The 20,382-nt window shown below is 41.7% G+C and overlaps 1 protein-coding gene across 1 annotated transcript in view; it reads right to left on the bottom strand.

Moving 5' to 3' along the window:
* Window positions 1-6,806: 6,806 nt before the first annotated feature.
* KBTBD12 (kelch repeat and BTB domain containing 12) overlaps window positions 6,807-20,382 on the bottom strand; it is a 40,780-nt gene continuing 27,204 nt past the window's right edge. Inside the window, exon 6 of the mRNA XM_009091092.4 lies at window positions 6,807-9,415. Within this exon, the coding sequence (XP_009089340.2) occupies window positions 9,246-9,415 (170 nt within the window). The 3' untranslated portion in view covers window positions 6,807-9,245. The remainder of the gene's footprint in view (window positions 9,416-20,382) is intronic.

The following is a 20,382-nucleotide window of genomic DNA, read 5'->3' as shown; positions in this document are numbered from 1 at the left end:
CTTTGATTTGATTTTTATTGTATTTCATTCAAACTTTATTTTAAAAATCTCCCAGGGACACTTGCATAAGAAACACTTTGCAAGTAAAACAGCATTGTATTTCCAGTCTCCCATTTTTGAAGTCTCTCCATTATTGTAACATTTTTGTCATGCTTGCTCATCTCCATAATAATCCACTGTATGGCAGACAACTGCAGCTGTTAGGTCATAGAGCTAGATGTCTCTGTAGGTTTTTTTAATGGATTATTTTTTTTTTGCCCCATACTACAAAAGGGTTTCAATGTGTCATTAACCCAGTGACCAGCACTTCTGCAGTCAGCCTGTGGGCTGTCCCCAGGCTGCTATATTTCCAGTGTTCTCTGACTCCAGTTTTGTCTCAGCTGATTTACTGACATGGAATTTGGTGTAGATTTGAGATCCCTCAAAAAACCATTATGGTTTAAATTGAGCAGATGATCTTTATGGGTGGTTCAACAGTGAGTTTTATGTTGATCCTAGTAGTTAGTCCCCTTTAGAATTTATCCACCCCTATTTTTCAGTGGAAGGACGGTGACTTTCAGCAGATGGATAATTTCAGGTTTGGATTCAGGTTGGGCATACAAAATGTATTCTTGATATCGCTTTCCTTGTAAAAATTGCAGTTTAAATCCAGACTAGATATAAATTACAATATATCACTTCTTTTAATTTACTTTTGATTACTATTTATCTCTCAATCTCAGAGAAGGCTTTTTTAAATGCTAACATTTAACAGGCTTGGTTTGATATGGCTTCTATTTCCATCATTGGCCAAAAATCCTGCTGGGTCACATCCTCTGAATAGACATCCCTGTGGATTTCCTAATGCACTTTATAAAATGCATCCAGTAAATCCAATAACATCAGAAATATGATTAAATACACAGTTAACACATGGCTCCAAAAAAAGCAACTTAGAGCTTCACTTTGAACTTTTATTTACAAAGATTTACTTTCCTTGTGAAAGTAGGCCATATAAATCTTTATCAATATTTACTTAGCTCAGCTAGGGAAATAAAACAGTAACTACACCCTGATCTGTGCAATATCAGAGCAGTACAAACACATTAAAGTCCTCCTTAAATGCAAGTGGGCAGGACGCTGGCCAGCTAGGCAGAGCAAGAGAATTGCTAACACGCCTGAGTTTTACAGACATGCCAGGAGGCTTAGCAGCCTTCAGCGAACATTGCTGTTACAGCAGCTTGCCTGAAATAAGAAACAAAGAAATCAGATTAAAGATTGAGCTGCTTAGGGCAGCAGCATTAGTATGGCAAATTTCCTGCTAAGAGAGCTGTGATTTTGGGCATCAGATGGCTGCTTTGTGCTGCAGTGCTGGGTAGCAGTGGATTCCTCATCCCTTCTGAAAAACACAGAACAATAACTGTCAGAAAGGTTTTATCATCTGTGAATACTGGAAAGAGGGTAAATTTCCTGTTCCTGTGGTTTTGTTCATCTGCTATTTGGCATCTTTGTGTAAGAGCCCAAGAAGCCATCAAGCAGTAAGCTATTAATGCACCAGCTATGACAAGGCTTTGGAGCAATTTCAGTCTTTGTATAGCCTCTGACTGTTTGTCCCCTCTGAGCACTCCAAAGAGCTGGCTTTGCAGTGGGCTGGCTCCAGAGCTGAGGTGAATGCTGGTGCATCCAGGCAGCCTTTGATAAGTGAATTTTCAAGTGGCAGTGCTGGCACAAGCAGCTGCTGTGCCACACAGCCCTCAGTGAGCATTTGTTCTCAGTGCCTCTCTCTGTGCTGGTGTAAGCAATTTGTAGCTTCATGGCAACATGGGCTATAAAATTATCTGACTGCAAAATGCTTTTCCAAATCCTGCAGATGAACTACAGATTCAGTCTTTTTTTATACTCATTTAGGAGTTCTGACTGCAGCATGAGTGAATACCTTAGTTAGCTTCAGCTGAGCCTGATAATTAATGAGAGCAGCGAGCATGTAACAGCTTGGGCTTCAGCATGGGCTGTCCAAGCCAGCTAGAGATCACACTGAATTGCTCTGGCAGCTGGCACCTGCACTATTGAATCTTCACTGCTAATCATTACATCTGGCTTGGATATATCTATTCAGCTAAAAATCACATCTCACAGCAGCAAGATGGCCATAGCTTTGCCTAAATGGAGGTGTGTTTTTTCTGACAGAAGGGAGATGGAATCAGACACCTTTAAAAGTCACTTTTCTTTTTACTTTTTTATCTTACCTTTCCCTATACACTTTATAGTGTACCTGTGGACTATTCAAGCAGTTAAGTGGGCAACAAAACATTGAAACATTTTTTTACTGAAGGATGCTCAAGGAATAAGCAAATTAAGAACCCCTTAAGTTTTACTAAGTTTTATTTAATTCAGTAGTTAAGCAAGTAGATGCTATTGTACAATAGCAATATTGTAAAACCCTTTTATGCATATTCTGAAGGTGATTCCTTGGATGCAGCAGGGCCTTTTAGTGGCTAGGTAAATCAGTCACAGATTTGTTACAGAGCTCCCCAGAGAGCTGAATCTTTCTTATAAAACATGTGGTAGATCATCTAAATTCAGGTCTCCGTTACCCAGTAAATCTCCTACAGTTCTGCAAAGCACCTTCTCTTTTTTTGCTTCACTGCAACTGTGTCCAAGTGGAGTATTTTATTAAATCAGATCTGCTTTGAGAAAAAGACAGTTCATTCATCCTTCTAATTACTACTGTTCAAATTTAGCCTCAATTAGTGACCACTCAATTTGCTGAGATTAGTTCTGGCTGCGTACAAGTGAGACGGGCTATGAAGGTACATGGAATAAGCCCTACATTCCTCCTTCTACTTAACACATCAGCAATTAGATATGTGGTGCTGCTGTTCTATGAAGGAGTAAACAAAATGCCCTTGTTGGCCGTGAACACCCAATCTCTCCTTTCCCAGAAAAGCTCAGTTTCTGAATGCTGGGGACAAATATGTTACCAAAAATCAAGACGGCGAGAGCAGTGCAACAGTGTCATTGTTCTACCTCTGTATAACACTTTCTGATATGTGGATCTCAATAAAGTTACAGAGATGTGAGCCCCTCCCTCTAAACACACAAGGCAGACCCACAAAATGCTTAGGGATGTGTTATTCTAACTGTTTCACGTGGGTGAACCTGGGCAGAGAGACCAGATGCCCAAGAGTAGCAAATGGAGTAATTGAACTGAAAACTCAGCCAGAGGTTCAAACTTCTGATCAATGCTCTAGTTACAAGACATCTCCCTGTGATCCTCTTCCTCATACTGGGAAGCTGCAAAAGCCTATTGAATGGGTATTATAGCTTTTTATGTTTGCAGTCAGCAGTTGTTTCAGCCACATTTGAAAGGAATGAGTCAGGAATTTGTGTATGTGGGAAGTGGTTTCGTCTCACATTACTGCATGTATGGATGAAATACATTTCTTCTACTATGAAGCTGCTGAATGGGGAAATAAAGTAGTGCAGCTGACTGGCATTTTAGTGGCTGTACTTGGACCCTGATAATGAAAAGCCAGCGGCCTTGGGAGGCTGGTTTGGACAATGCATTCCACAGAAAAGCTGGTGAAATCACTTGTATTATTATAAAGAATTACTAGAAAAGGACAAAGGGGAGAAAAAATAGCAATATTTAAACCTGATAAATTAGAGACCCAGTTCTTTAGTGAAACCTGGCCTGGCTGAAAATGCAGGAGGAAATGTGGCTTTAAGACATGAGCTACAAAGCAATTATGAAGATGCCTCCCTCTGTGCTTCAGGCAGTTTTTGTAGCATCCAGTGTTCAGGAATCAGAGATAATGATAATGGCTTGTGCCTGCAGTCATTACAGCCATGGCACACTCAGTATGTGAAGCATTTAACATCAAACTCAGGGCACCATGCAGAGAGGGCAGGGCAGGGCTGGCTGGAATGCAGGTCACCTCCCAGCCTGGTCATGGCCACAGGATCTGTGACATTTCAGAGCAGGCAGGGCTCATCTGGTATGAGAATGGACCCCAGAATTTGGGCTGGGGCTAGAACCTGCCCAAAAATGAGTGTCCACAAATCCAGGGAGCTGGTGTGATCTTCCTTTTGTCCTTCAGAGCTGATTTGATGTAGGAGCTGTGGGCTTCTGTAAGGTCTGGAGCTGGTGAACACCCCAGGGGCTCTTCCCAGCTCCTGGGGAACTGGAGGAGAAACAAAGGAGTTTAAGGACTGGTCAGATAAGAAATGGGATGAGGGGAAGAGAAACAGAAGAGACTTGCATAAAGCTTTTGAGAAACCTCTGAGGAGAAAACTTTGAGAAAACTTCTGAGGAGAACACTACACTCCAGCAAAAAATTGGAGAAGGAAGAAGACATAGGGAAGTACTAAAAGATTTCCCTATTTTTTCCTTAGCTCATCAGGAATTTAAGGATCTTTTTGACTTGAAGCCCAGAATTGTTCAAATTATTTAAAGACCAACGCTTTTTTTTTTAAGTACTTTGATGAGTTAGGCAGAAGACAGACTTGCCAGGTATGTTTTATAAAAAGAATCTTAGTGCTGTCAGTAAAGAACTTCTAAAAATAATGTTATACATATGTATATAAACTACATAGGACATTGTGGAACACTTAAAGATAAGGTTTGAAGGTAATTCCTTAGGCAGGGCAGGGCAGCCTGTCAGGATGCACAGCTCCACCGTGGATCCCTCCAGCAATGCCAACACGCAGCCCCAGCCTGGCCTGTGCCATGGGTGATGAGTGAATCACTCCAGGAAACACCAGGCAGGGCAGTACACACTGAGACATTCACTGAGAGAGAAGAAAAGTGTATTTCTGCCTACTTTCTATGTATATTTTTGCCATTTCCAAATATTTCCTTTGCTTTCAACCTCTACACATCAAATGACAGTAAATTGCAAATGTACTAGTTCCAGCTGAGCACAACTGGGGGTGAAATAGCTTTTCTTTGAAGCTGGAGCTAGAGTCCCCTTAAAAAGCTGTAGGGAGAGCTACAGACATTTGCAAATGAAAACTGAATTTCTGACCAGGTGATTCAAAGCATTGTGATTCATGAAACTTATTTTCAGAGGAGCTACATAATCCATTAAGAGAGCAGCCAGTGAAAGGGACCACCCCCACAGCTAAGACAGCAATCACTGGGTATACAGCTTATTAAAAGAATGTCACTAGCTTCCAAATCAGCAGAAAAGCAACATAGATCTTTATGAATATACTGGAGTATAAAAAAATGTATTCTAGCTTCTTTTATTTTTTTCACTGATTGGAACATGATCATGGATCTTGGTACATATCTCAAGCAGAGGAAAAAAACCAGGATCAGGATCCAGGGCCAAATCCACCACATGTTGTACACTCTGGGAGCACTTCCCTCCTCTGTTGTCACCCTCTTGCATAGATGCTCCCTCAGCCTCTTACCTGGAGCATGTTTGGGAGTGCTGGTAGAAGAGCTGACAGCTCTGTGTGCACCAAGGCAATATTTTTTTGGCAAATCAGGGCTTTCTGAGTAGCAATGTGTGTCTGCTGGAACACAATACAGACACTGCCCCATAAATTTCAAAATTGCACACATGCAAAATGCGTGTGAGTGTCTGCCTGTAGTGGGCAGGGACTGAGACCCAGGCAAGCAAATACAGCAGTGTGAGGGTGAGGAGTCAGATGCCTGATGGTTTCCTCTTTGACCACATGTATGAAAACAGACATGAGAAATCTGCAGGGATTTTTATGAAGTCAGTTACCTATGGACAATTTCAAAATAAAACATTAGCTGGGGTTAAAAATCGAGAGCTTCAGTTAGCTTTTTGTAGCATTTCACTTTTTGCTTTTTACCCTGTGCGCCACGTAACCAGCTACCATTCCAACATTTTCCTTCATGTATGGAAAGGAAGTATTTCAGTGAAGTATTTCAGAACCTCAAGTGAATCTTGAAGCTTTTGCTTCATAAACCCTCCACCCATTTAAACAGCTGGTGGCTTCCAGCACTGCTTGCATTTTAGAGTTATGGATGATGTAAATTCAGCCTTGATGAAACACTAAGCTAACTGCTGCTCAGATGGAAAGGGGCTGCAGTAAAATATTATTTCAGTGAAACCCACACTTTGTGGAGGTTGGAGAATGCATACTCTGTAATTTTTTTTTTTCTCATATCAGGTTTTGTCATAGAAGAAATTAAGACTCTTAAGGGCTTTGACAGCAATGTGAGATTACCCATGGACATACAAGAGCTGCAGATTCTTCTACTCTCAGAGGGATGTTGGTTGAGATCTATGCCTCTCAGTAAGCTGCTTTCTGCTTCTGCCTGCCTCAGACAAGCTGCACTTTCAAATACTGGTTTGGAAATTTTAGTCATCCCAAGGGCAACCCAAGGAAATGCATAGGGCCCACATAAAATTAGGAAGTTAGTGCCCCCATTCTAGATATTTAATCCAGGAAAAAACCCCAAACATTCCCCTGCTTGATAAATAGTGCTAGACATTCTGACTTGGGCAGAAACAGAGACAGACACATGGGGGTCCCCCCTGGCAGTCAGACCCTGTGGGCAGCAGGAAAGGTGATGCTCAGTGCAGATGAGGGAAGGTCACTTGGCCCTGCTGCATAAAAAAACCCTGTCAACTGCCCAGAGCAGCTCAAGCTCACTGATTGCAAGACCAATATATGAAATGTGTGTCTTTACTCTCCTCAGTTATCAAGACAGACCTTCTCAGAGTATACACTTTTCTTCCATCCAGCTCATTATATATCAGTCTTAAAAGCAAAACATATGAAGTGAGAAAGAAACAGCCAGCTCACTACTGAAATAAAAGTTTAATTGAAGAGTGCCAGCTGAGTTTCACATACATGGTCAAATATTACTAATGAAAGGTTGCAAATATCTCCCTTCTTCCCTTGAAATATTCCAAATAGACTATCTTTTAGGGAGTGAAATCCAGTAGATTAGCCCAGGCTTTAAACCACAAGGACTGTAAGGAATAGACCACAGAGCAGAGACCAAAGATAAAAAAAAATCCCTTTAAAACAATCTGCCTTAAGGCAAAAAAAAAAAATATTAAAAAGGCAAAATCAGTAGGTACAGTTGCAGAATTTGGAGTTTCACAAGGAAACCCTTCATGGATGCTCAAGAGCATTGCTTCCAGCTGCCTAAAGAGCCTTGTAGAGAAATTGAAACAAAATTACCTTTATTTCACAATAACAACAAAAGCCAAAGAATTCCCAGTGTTGGATGGGGGGGTTATTGATTGGAAGAACTTCCTACTGATTTTGTTTAAAAACTTATTAAAGCAGAGTTTGCCTTCTTGGTCTTACACCTACAACTGCACTTGATGACCAGAGGGGCTGAGATTTTAGGAACTGGTCACTGATTTGTACTGCTGAAGTTCATGGTTGTCACAACTCTGTTCTAGGCAGATGATAACCTATATGAGCAATGCAAAGAAAAAAGGATGGCTGAATAATACAGAAATTATGCAAACACAAGAGTACATGTTTAGGCTGTGGCACACATTCTGATGGGAAATGCAAAGGGAGACAAGCAATTAGCTGTAAGGCTCATGGATTTACTCCTTTTCTATGTGTTTTCCTTAATTCCTTCCCCTCAAATCCCTTCTTGTCTGAGCATTCCTCAGTGTCCTACAAGAGTTATCAGGAAAAATTAGTCCTCTTCCTTCTTAAAGTTTTTACATGACAGCTTAATATTCCCACTGGATATTTATAGAATAATTACTGAATAACAAAAGTCAAAATTGGGAAAGGGCTTTTGGATCATCCTCTCCATCTCTCTCTGCCATAAGCAGAGCACTGCAGTCAAAAAAGGAACAAAGAAAGCTGGCATTTTTGCAGCCTAAAACATGATTGAAAGAGAAAATTGAGATGATCTAAAATACAAATCCTGGAAGTGACTATGGGTAAACTACCTGATGGACTCCCTTTTTATTTTGCCTTTTTTTTCCCCACTTTTGTTGCTGCTTTTGTAGTTATCAAAAGCTACTTTTTGCTGGCAGTGATTATTCTCACACAATATCACAGTTTAGTCTTATGTTTGCCTCTGGCAGGCAGTCTGCATTGCAGCATGCTGCCATTTACAGCTGTGGCCCAAGAGCACCATGAGATTTCCAGTTCTCCTGTCTGCACTGCCCAGGCAGTGACAGATACACTGCAAGGCAGGCACCAGAGAACTGATGAATAGTTATTGGCAATTCAAATGGGATAGCAATTTTCACTCTAACCTACTGTCTGCAAGCCCTACAAAGGCTAACACTGACTTCAGAAGCACTGTTTGAATTGTTCCTCTTCCCTGTGATTATAGCCAATTCTGTTGGTGGAGAATTAGCCTTATTAGCCTCTATTAAAGCTATTATAGAAACATTTATTGTTTAGCCCATCTCTCCTTTCCCTGTAGCTGCAATGCTGATATGCAGATAATACTGGTCTCATTTATTACTTTTTAGTTGGCATCCCCTTATTAATCTCTCAAGGGAAGTTTCCTAACTGAGCTCTAAGATCCTGGTCATACCAGGCTTCGTAATAAATAGGATTTATGTGAAAATTTAAGATTCTTCTTGTCTTTGCTGGAGACTGCCTATCAACCCTACTGAAAGACTCATTTGTGATTTGCTGCCAAAGGATTCATTTTCTCCTAGAACAGGTTCAGGTCTATTAGCAAAGACAGGATGTCTTGACTGTAGTGTCTGTCCTTTAGACAGTGTTTGCAGGAGCTGGTGTTCTTGGCTAATGGACCTTGGCTAATGGGATTTTGTTTCAAACAAAGGCTTTTCTATGTTGTACCTTTGCATCAGTCAATTACAGTCTGGCACTTGTTTTTCATCAGCTGACTTACTCTATTTCTTAGCTTCCTGGGGAGATAGTAGATCCAAGTGGGATGAACAGCAAAGGAGGGATTTCCCCCACTTAAGCTTTCTGCCATGTGTCTGCTGTGAGCTGAGCCCTGGGCTGCCACTCTGTCTGTCAGGCAAAGAGTCCCAGCAGCCCAGGCTTCACCCAGCACTGGAACTTGCACAGTCAGACTGACGATGTAGAGCCACATACAAAGGATGGACAACCTTGGCTTTCAAGCACAGAAGTGCAGAGCACCAGAACTATCAAATTAAGCATCATCAGAGAAGCACAGCTCAAAGGCAATTATATCCTTTAACATGTGTTGCCCTTTCCTCTGGGTGGGACCCAGCTGTGATCCAGAGCCAATGCAGCATTTTTCTCCCCAAATTCTTCAGTCCCTGCAGAATCTGGAAGCCCTGAGAGTCCCTGAACTTCTATTGGTCCACTAAATCTGGAGGAGGAGGGATCAGATCCCGTGGGTTCAGCCGAGCCACGAGGCACACGTCGTAACTGTCGTGCATGAGGACGTTGGTGGCCACCACGTTCCACTGGTTCTCCCACGTGTCCAGCTCCAGGATCTCCTTGGTGATCACTTCATGACGAGCTGGAAAACAAAGGCAACAGCAGCAGGGGGCAAGTCAAACAGGATCCAAGAGGTTTGGGCCAAGAGTTGTTATTATGAGCCCTCTGAAAGGGGAAATAAAAAGGTAATTTCTGTGGTACTGACACTGTCAACATACAGCAAATTAAATAGTGCAGATGGAAATGTCACAGTGCCTTCAGTGCTCCCACTCTGGGTGCCAGGTGCAGCTGCAGAGACAAAAGCACCAAGTGCTCCATCTTTGTACAAGTATGCAGGTGGCAGTTTATCCTGCAGTCAATTGTCAGATGCTCATCTTTTAGAGACAGAGTATTGCCTCTTGTTCACAAGCATGCCTGCATGCAGTGTGTTCTCTGCTTTGCCCTGCCCAAGATGCAATTCTCAGGCTGCAGGAAGCACTCCAATACTATGGCTTTTCTTGGGTGCACAGTCTGGACATCCTGTGATTTAGGGAGAAATAAAGACAGAAAAAGCCCCCAAGGCTCTAGATGCACTTCATATGTTCTGAAATGCTGAGGAATTTGTCATGGACAGGCAGGTTAGAAGAATGCCATTAAATCACAGCCAATCTCCAGACAAGAAGCTTTTTACAAAGACAAACAAAACATAAAAGAATCACCATGAAGCAGAGAACCAGTAGTGCTGTATTAAAATTCTTACCAGACTACAAACCCTTCCTTTGCTAACAAGAGTCCTGAGCTCTGCAACAATTGTTACTGGAAGCCAATCTTTCCTAAAAGTAAAACCATCTTTCATTTCTGCTCACTTTTTCTTTTAATCTTAAAGTTGCTTTCTCACAGCAAATAACTTTAGCCTAAACTTTTCTTAGTTTGAGCTGAGGACAGGCACATGCTTTGCTGCCAGATGAGCCTCAGGAGAGATGTTTTAAAAGCCAGGTCTCAGACTTCCAAGAACAGACATTTCAAGGGTACCAGGATAAGAACCATCATAGCAAGAAACATTGAATACTCAATACTGTTTTATTGAGTCTTAAGAGACTGGTGACAGGATAAAATTTACAGGCTCCAGAGTGAAATTGCCATTCAGCTATCCCTTATGGGAATTTTTTAACACAAACAAACCCCCAGCAACAGCTCTATCTCACATCTATCAATTGCACCTCATGGTTTGGGCACTGCTCTTATGTGTAACTGGCACTAAAGGATTGAAAAGGGCAAAAGAATGAAGGCAGAAGAGCACCCAGAGACACAGATTGTTTCTCATGTTGGAAACAGACCACATATTTCTCCAGGGGACAGCAGCTCTGGGGGTTGAGTGCCCCCAAGACAGTGCTGTCATGGTTTAGGTTCCATGCAAAATTGGTGTTGATGTTAGAATGATGCAGTGTGATGGGATTTAAAATACCCCCCCAGGCTCCCCTGCAAGGAGGAGCTCTGGGATGTGGGGAGGTCAGATGGAAACAAGACTTCTCCTCCCAGGAGTGGCTCCCTTGCTGAGTGGGTACAGGACAGCTCTGTTTTCAGCAGGTCCTGAACATGCACAAGATCTGTGGATGTTGCACAAGTTTTGGGGACATTTCTGCACATTTTTGTCACGCTTAGGAATCAATTCACCATCACCCTCTTTCATCTGGATACAGGAGGGCAGCACAGCTTTTCTGCCCCAGCTTCCACAACCTGTTCTCATTTCCCCCACATTGTGTCAAGATTTATTGGGGTGTAATTTTTATTGGTCCAAAGCCAGACCTCTGGGACTCTCGTAGATCTCCACAAGTTCACTATCCAGGAGCTTTGAGTGAGATTTCAGGATACAGTCTCATCTGAACAGTCTTTGTTCCATTCCTTTTTGTGAAACAGGTTATGATGGATTGCTTATTGAACCAGGACTTTACAGGAGGATAATAATACATTGGAAGACTGCAGCCATTCAGGACAGAACACAAGAAACTGCTAAAAAAAGGCATTTACATGTGAAGAGAGAAGACACAACTGGAAAAGAGCAAACAAATAACATGTGCCACTACCAGCAAACTCCTGTATGACCCTGCAAGAGTGAAGAGGTTTTTCCTGAGGCAAATACAGGAACACAAACAGACCAAAGCTGTGACACAGGAGGCTCCTCTCTGTGGTTTTTTATTAGATGATCTCTTTTATGCAATAAATTTTTATGCCTGGATTTTCTTTGGCATGGATGATGACAAAAATGAGACAAACACAGGAAAAATAATCAAATGCTGGAACCAAGACCTTCTGTGAGTGATTGCAACACTTCAGAAAAAGAATTCATAATTAAAACATCAAAGGCAGGTTCAGCAGCCCTTCCTTACAAGCCTTGCTGTGTTTTTTCCTGACCTGGGTGACTCTCAACCTTTATGTCCTTTGTTTCCTTTTTCTGTGGGATATTCTGACTGGTTTTGTTCCACACTAGAAATTCTGCTTTGCAGCACAAGGAGTGTTAACCCTTGGGAGATAAAAAGATTCAAGGGAAGCAATAATTTCTCTGGTCTTATCTTGTTTAAAGGAAATTAAGCAGCACCCTTTAGATGAGAAAGTTCATGTGAGGCAAAGCACTGCCCAAAATAGTCATACTTCAGAAAAAAAAATTACACCTTTTCTATTTAAAAGAGAAATGAGTTGAAAACCTTCAGTTCTCAAGCCTTAAATTTATTTTTTCACTTATTTTTTCTTGGTAAGAACAACAGAAAAGGTGGTGCTTTCCAAAGAGAATAGCACCTTTGATTCCAGGCTGTAATGCTGGCTTTGGGCTTTAATCCCAATAAACAGCTTGAAGGTACAAATAATTCCTGATTCTTCATTGACTTGCCTTATTTGATTGCAGTTTTAAAAAGGCAATATCATAACAGCCTGTTTTGCTCACAGGAGAATCATGTGACACCTACAAAATTAAATTGGCTGTATTGCAGAGATTGCCTTCTTAAAAAGCCACCCCACACAACTCTCTGTCCTCATTGCATTATTCTGCCTCACCAGACAACCACCTCACCTAATGAAAGGGTTTCACTCATTTTATTTCTACAAAATGAGGCATTGTTTCTCCATGTTCTTGTTTAGCCATGAGAAATTTTAAGAAACTTTCTTATACTGTGCTTTTCTGCACAGGATTTAAACCACTTTAGGTTAGAATTATTCCAATTGCACAAACCTAACCCTGCTGCAGATCCTCTCCTAGCAGTAAAACGGTGATTTATTCATACTCAGGAAAGGAAGAGGCTAAACCAGCAAAGGGATCATTAACCCCAGTGGAACTTTATCCCTACCAGAAATTGTGGTGTGTTAAAAAGAGCCAGAACTCTTTTGGTACAGTTTTGCCTTCTTGATGTACAAGTCCAGACTGAAGGTTAACAGTGAGCCTACAAATCCATCTCTTCCCAGTGCAAGACTTAAATTACACCTGAAAATGTTTAATTTATAAGTGTTAAAATTGTATTTTATATATGCAAATACAGTAGTCAAAACAAAATTAGTCTTAAGGTTAACTTATATATTCTGGTCTGCAAACAGAACACTTTTTCACATTATTTTTTTTCTTTGAATGCGCAGAAAGAAAAAGAACAAAAATATTAATTTTCAGTAAGTGATTGCCTGCCTTCCACATACACAATCATGTTTTTTCTTGGAAAGGTTTGTGATTCCCTCCCCAAATATGGCCAGACTTCATTTTATGCCATAAGTTTTCTCATGCCATTTGAATCAGGACTGAACATAAATCAGGATGAACGATTCTTGGAAAGACACATGGTATGACTGCAGGCAACATAAATATTTCATTTGCTTTTTCATCTGTTTTGTTGTTGTTGGTTTTTGTTTTGTTTTTTGGGGGTTTTGGGGTTTTTTTTTTTTTTTGGTTGGATTTTTGGTTTTTTTGTGGGAGTTTTGATGAACTTTTTTGTTTTGTTGTTTTTGTTGTTTTTTTTTTAACCACATTCTGATTCTGATTTGGAGGCTGGGAATGAAAGAACAACTTTCCATATGACAATAGTATTTATTACCAGTTTTTTTTGTACCTTTCTTTCTCATTTGTAACTGAAAATTCAGGTACAATTGTCAGGTTTTGAGTTGAGAGGGCTAAAGGGAGGCAGATGTAGAAGAATTAAGCAATATGCTTAGCAGGTAGAAAATCCATACTTCATCCAGGACTACTAAGCACACAGCTATTACATTTGTAAGCCAAGATAAATAAATTCACTCTGCTGTAGCCTGCTCATTGTCCAGAGGATTGAACTTAAAAAAAATAATAATTCTGAATCTCCATTCACTGGAGTGAAATCCAGGGAAAGTTTGCTGAAATGTGGTTGATATTTCATTGTTTCTTACAGAAGCCCATTGACATCAGCTGGGAGGTTTGCCCCAGCACAGGAATGAGGAACAGAGTGGTGGAGACAGTGAGAGCAGGTGCCAAGCCACAAGTCATGATGCCTCTGCATCAGTGCAGGGCAAAGATATTAAAATAAAAAAGTATTTTGGGACAAGTTCACCTGCCTTCTAGCAGTGACAGAGCCACACTGACACACTGTTAGATGGCCAGCAGCACCTCAGCAACTTCATCAAGAGCAGGGCCACCTTGTGTGCTGGGAAAAGCCTCAGTGTCACATCTGTCCTGGAGCTCTGTGCCCTAGGACAGCTTCACACAGGCCACTTGTCTGAGCTCCTCCTGATGTTTGTTCTAAGGCTGACACATTTTTTCCTTTCCAGTTTCAAGGTTCCTAATATGTGCTGTATTCTTTTGCCATAGATCAATTTATAGAAATAAATTTTAAAAAAAGACACCAAACCTGTAGCAGTTGAACTGCTGTCTGCTCTGCTCCAGTCATGGAAAAAAAGCACCTGAATATCACAAGGTGCTTGCTAATTCAACAGTCCTTGAAATATTTACTCAGGTGTTTCTTTCACTTGTCTGCCCAGTTCTTGACACCAAAGAGCCACCCAGAGCTGCCTTGGAGCAGCTCAGCCTCCACTGCTGGTTTGTACCTGCTTTTTCATGCCATTATCTGTACCAGGGAATGATTTCAAACACATGGGATTAGCCTCTGCTGCTTATCTTCCTCACCACTAATAGCTGCCTTCATAATTGCATGAGGTGGAGTTAGGTGACCTGGGAATTCATATTTGTGTTGCAATGGGATAGAAGTGCATTTAGATCATTACTACCAGATGTCCTGGCTCCTCATTTGCAGTAGGAAAAATAATAAGTTCATCAAGTCTGTGGCCTTCAATCCCATTTGTGTGTGTGAGCTGCTCCCTAACTCCACCAGTGAGACACAGGCAGCACCCTCCTGAGGTCAGGGCCATCCATCATCTGTGCCTGTGGGCAGGAGCAGGCAGAGAATCCACAGGAGAGGAAACCTGGCTGGGCTGTTTAGGGCTGGCCAGCCTTCCTGGTGTGGAGTACCAAGGCAGTGTATCCCACCAGACACACCCAAAGCTGGGGGCTTCAACTGATCACTGTGGCAGCTCGCTGTTTTCCCAGCACCTGCATGGAGTAAGGTAAGATATTCATTCTCACAGCCAGGTCCTCTCCCATCCTGATCTGCTGTGCAATTCTTCAGGACCATGGTCCATTCACTCACACATCAATGGATACTAAAATTAAATTTTATACATACATATATATATATATATATATATATATATATATATATAGATATATATATATATATATATATATATATATATATATATATATATATAAGGAATGGGCTTGTCTACAGAAGGAAACTCCTAAAACTCCTAATTCAGTTGCTCCAACTGTTATCCTTGGGACTGACCCAGCTGCTTAAGCTTTTAAAATCTTTCCAGATTTTGCCTGCTCTTCATGGCCAAGGCCTCTCTCAGGCACAGTCTCTCAAGCAGGTGATAGCAGGATCACAGGTTACAGGGGCAGGGAGTCAATGCAATGTGAATTTCTATGGGTAAAACCAGCAAATCAGAGTAGGAACTGTTTGGCTCAGCCTATCCTGAAATACTGTTTCTAAATTCCTTACAATAGGTTCATATATAATTTATAGAAGATATAAAACATGTTTAGACTGTGCACGACAGGCAGTTTTGAACACAGAAGATGTCACACATGGCTACATGCTATGTTTCTAAACAACCTATTGACCTTTCCAGCAATTAATTAAAATGCATTAAAATATCTATTAATCATTCATTAACCCTTTATAAACAATAAATGAGCCTCAGTGAGAAGCAGGACTGAATAGCTAATACTACTTCCAGAGAGTGAGAAGGTCAAATTTAGATGTGAAATGAGCAGGTGCTGCTGCCCAGCAATTCCCCTGACCTGATTTGGCCTCATTTATGGCAGCACATTTCCAGCTAATGAGCAGGGTAGATGAGCAGCCCTCCCTGGGCAGGCAGCATTTGCAGAGGCCTCTCCCAGTGCCAGCAGCTCGTGCTGGTGCTGGGGGAGAATTTGGTGAAAGGTCAAGCTGCATTTTTTGGGTGGATGTGGCTTGTGAGCTGCAGAGCCATGGCAGTCCCTGCAGCCCTGAGCAGAGCCCTGTGCTGAGCAGAATGCAAGGGCCCTGAATCCCTTCCTTTAGTGGGAGTATTTATTCTAATGGCAACAACTGTGGGCAGGAGAACTTTAATTATTCATCTGTGCACACTAAATTTTAACAGAGGGAAACAAACAGTGCTGCAGATAAGCAGCCCGGGGTTTGAACCTCTGCTTTATTTAGCTGGGAACATGGGAAGGTGCTGGAGAACCAGGTTTTGTTCCAATCTCTCAACCCCCAAGCTTCACAAGTGCAGTATTTGCTGTGCCAGACTCCTTAATATGTCTATATTTAATTCCAGTAATGTTCCATAACCACTATAATAAAAAACAAGCACTAGAATGATTCTCCATCTAAATCACATAATGGAGGAGACTAAGGGGAACAACTTCCATGGGAGATTAGTCAAAATAAATAACTATTAAGTTAGTCTGCTATTAGGAGTGGGCAGTGTGGAGATAAAAACTCATTAGCTCAGCTGGAATATAGTAATTACCACACAGTTCTGCACTGCTGCAAGCAGAGCTGCTTCTATTCCAATGCATGGATTGCAGATTATGTAAATGAGGAAGAATAGACTAGAAAATTAATCCATTGTAAATTTTTGGTTTTTTTAAGAATCAAAATTAACACACGTAGTAGGACTCTGTATCACTGTCACCTATCCTGGGTAACAGCTGCAAGCACAAAAAATTTAGATTCTTGCATGTCCATTTCATAGATATTTCTTCCCTTCTTCCTTTCTCTGGCTGTAACACTATTCAAGAGAAAAATTTATTTCTACTTGATATGAGTAAGTAAATAACAAAACTGCATTAAGCAGCTCTGGTCCCACATGAAACTACACACACTGCAGAAATTTTCAACAGACATGTTAGGGAAGTACATTCACCTCCCCTGCTCTAAATTACACAGGAGGGAGATGGCAAAACTGCCAGTTCAGAGACAGTTCCACAAAAAGCCCCATTACCTGATCAAATTATAAGACCTTTTAGGGGATATGTGCTGCTAAGAGCAGATCTATTAAACACTTCATAATTTGCATTGAGGTGCTTGTACCTGTACTTTGCACATCAGCTGATGTCACATGGATGACAGTATCACAGTAAAGGTGGCATTTTAATTAACATCATAGAATAATTTAGGTTGGGAAAGGCCTCTAAGATGACCAAGTCCAACCTTTAACTCAGCACTGCCAAACCACCACTAACTCATGTCCCTCAGTGCCACAACTACGTGGCTTTTAAAAACCTCCCGGGATGGTATTTCCACCACTGACCTAGGCAGCCCATTCCGGTGCTTTTAGTGAAGAAATTTTCCTTAATAGCCAATCTAAACCTTCCTAGGTGCAACTTAGGTTACTTCCTATTGTACTGTCACTTGTTGCACCTGGGAGAAGAGATGACCCCCACCTTTCAGGTGCTGTAGGTCCATAAGCTCCCTCTTGAGCCTCCTTTTCTCCAGGCTAAACACCCCAGCCAGTCCCACGGAGGTTTGTGCTCCAGCCTCTTCCCCAGCTCCCTTGCCCTTCTCTGGACACACTCCAGCCCCTCAATGCCTTTGTGTAGTGAGGGGCCCAAACTGAACCCAGGATTGGAGCTGTGGCCTCAACAATGCCCAGTACAGGGGGACAATCACTGCCCTGGTCCTGCTGGCCACACTATTGCTGATACAGCCAGGATGCTTTGAGTTTTAAAAAAAAAAAAAAAAAACAAAAACCAAAGGCAAAACAATTCAGCTCTGGATTTCATTTTTTTTTTCTTTCAAATCTATGAAAAATCCAGTTGGACCAACATCTATAGCCTGAAACTAAAGCTACACCCCCAGCCATCAGATACAGGCTACAAGTGACAATGACAGAGGATGACATGGTCCCAGTAAGAAGGCACACACCTTTTCTTTCATTTCTTCCACCAGAAAAACATTTATAATGCTCAGAAGCAGTCAAAAGAAAGGGAACCATATCTGGCAGGCATTTTATAAGGGTGTAATCCTGCATACCTGAAGAGCTGCTCTCCCTCCATCAGGGAGCCACACTAATGAGGCTGCTTCTGCACAGGCTGATGTCAGTAGCTGTCAACCTGTGCAGCTTGACAGGTTTTTGTTCAATGAAAAGAAAACAAAACACATCAACAAGAACACTGTAGAGTCAGGCTGCAAAGGCTGGTTTAAATCCACAGTTACAGCAGGAAACATGGCAGTATTTTAGCAGAAATCTGGCTGGCTGTTGCACACTGAGCCCTGCTGAATATTCATACTTGGGGTAATGTTTTTGCTCTGTGCTGAACTATAAACCAATGGGAAAAAAAATTGAAACATATTTGATTATCTTGATGAATGCCACAATGGTGCTAGGAAATGACAACATTTGTAACACAGGGCTTCATGAGCTGGAGCTGAGACCAGCAGGTTAATGGCTCCTGTTTACCATAGAAGTTTCAGTAGAAAATTAGCTAATTTGTATAAACAACTGGACAACGGATGCAGTTTTGCAAGTCTCACTAAGAAGGAAACAGATTCAAAACAAGAAATGTGTTTTTTGGATTCTTATGACTGTAAAACATACTAATTAATCAGCTAGTGATAACAATTCAGAGGTCTCTCAGATGCTTGCACCATCAAACCAGACACCAAGTTCTGATGTGTTTGCACTGGGTAAGACAAGTTAGAATCCCTCACATCCTGATTTAAACATGAAGCTTTAAGAAAAGGAGAGCTCCTCTGAATTTTGAATTTCTTTCTGCTCCTTCAGAGCAGATATAAAGCACCAAGGATCTGAATCTCCCTCTGAAGTGTCTGTGGTTCTCCATCTGCTGCAGGCAGCCTAGGGTTACCAAGGTCTTAGTGTAGGCACTGCAGAGAAGTGTCTGAGCTTCAGCTGAATTAATCCCCTTTCCTCTTCCATGGCCAGCTTTGAACAAACTTCTAACTCAAGCAAGCCTCAGCAGGAGACGCTTTTTTTTTTTACAAGCTTTACCAACATATCTCAACATTGAAAAATATTCCTTGCAGTTCAGAGGGAGCCTGTACCCACTTTGGAGTTCTAGAAGGACTCCTATTGCTACTGTCATCTGGCCAAGCTGACTTCCCTCTAGAGTAGCTGCAGTGTTTTTTTCCTTTCCTCCTGGGGATGATGTTAGGGCTGCACCATTTGTCTTCCCTTCAGGCAGACAAGGACTTGTGACAGGCAATACACATGGAATGGGAATCCTGCCATCACAAAACTTCAGTTGCCACATGGGACTCAGAAAAGATGGTGGGTGAGCAGTACTTATCATTTCTTTCAAATTTAGGGCCCTTTAAGCAGTTAACAAACTGCTTTTCAGCTTTGGCTACAGCATCTCTGGGCTCTAATGATCCACTTAGGTCTATACACATGCAGGGAGGCATAGAGAGCATGACACATACCAGTCAAAAATTAACATGAAACAATGTCTTTACCAGGTCAGCTTCCTGCTAGATCAAGAGTGGGTTTAAGCAAATGCAAAGGCAAGTGAAGGCTGAAGAGATTAGGACAGATCTATACTATACAGAGGGTTGGTTTCAGCCCTATAGGCTAAGACTTCATTTGCAGCAGTGATTTTGGTGTTTTTTCCTTTGCTGTGCTTATTCTTGAATGATCACAGCAGTCTTTTGGCATTCAGCAGGCAGAAAACCCAAAGACTACAGCTGTGCTTCCAGCTTGTTCCAAGAACTCCAACTGGATGAAAATAAATTACAATGTTTTGTAAAATTGGAATATCCTCTTTCGGTCGCATCCCTCACAAAAACCCAAGTGACATGCCAAGAAGCCCAAAGACCAAAACCAAAACAAACACATTCTAAAATAATACTATCTTCTACTAAAGCAGCAGCAGCACATGCTGTTCTGTACCTTGAAGCTGCTGAGCAGCTGTAATTGTGAAAGTGCAGGGTCAAGTCACCCTGGCCAAGCTCTCCACGTGGCAGTAATAACCCTCTCTCACTCCAAAGAGTTCATCAAGAGCCCTTTCCAGCATGCAGAGAACATGTGGCCAGGGAGAGAGGGCAGCCAGGTGACATCTCCCTGTTCACCTCATGGCCTCTGCCCATCCTTGTCCTGGGGATGTAGCCAGAAGCTGTTATTGCTGTGACCATTTAGAAAGCCCTTTTCCTGTACTAACTTGAAAGTCACATTAAGAAGCCTGTGTTTAAAGCACAGGTTCTGTGCCTCTCAATTCCTGAACTATGTGGTTACACTTGATCTGACAGTGAGACTCTTATTTTGGCTGCCCTGTTAATGACTGCCTAACAGCACAACTACACACTACTTCTTTACTGGTGCACAGAATGCACATGTAGGGGGTCAGAATTCAGGTGCACAGGTAACTGCAAAACTGGCATTTTCTAACTTTGACTTCTTGTTTTCCAATCTAAATAACACTGTTAGTGCAGAGGAGTTCTATACATAATGCTATAGATTGCAACAGTAGAGGGTGGAATCAGGACCCCATTGAGCTGGCATTATACA

This window comes from Serinus canaria, chromosome 12, assembly GCF_022539315.1.
Source record: "Serinus canaria isolate serCan28SL12 chromosome 12, serCan2020, whole genome shotgun sequence".
Lineage (NCBI taxonomy): Eukaryota > Metazoa > Chordata > Aves > Passeriformes > Fringillidae > Serinus > Serinus canaria.
This window is presented reverse-complemented; position numbering and strand designations above follow the sequence as displayed.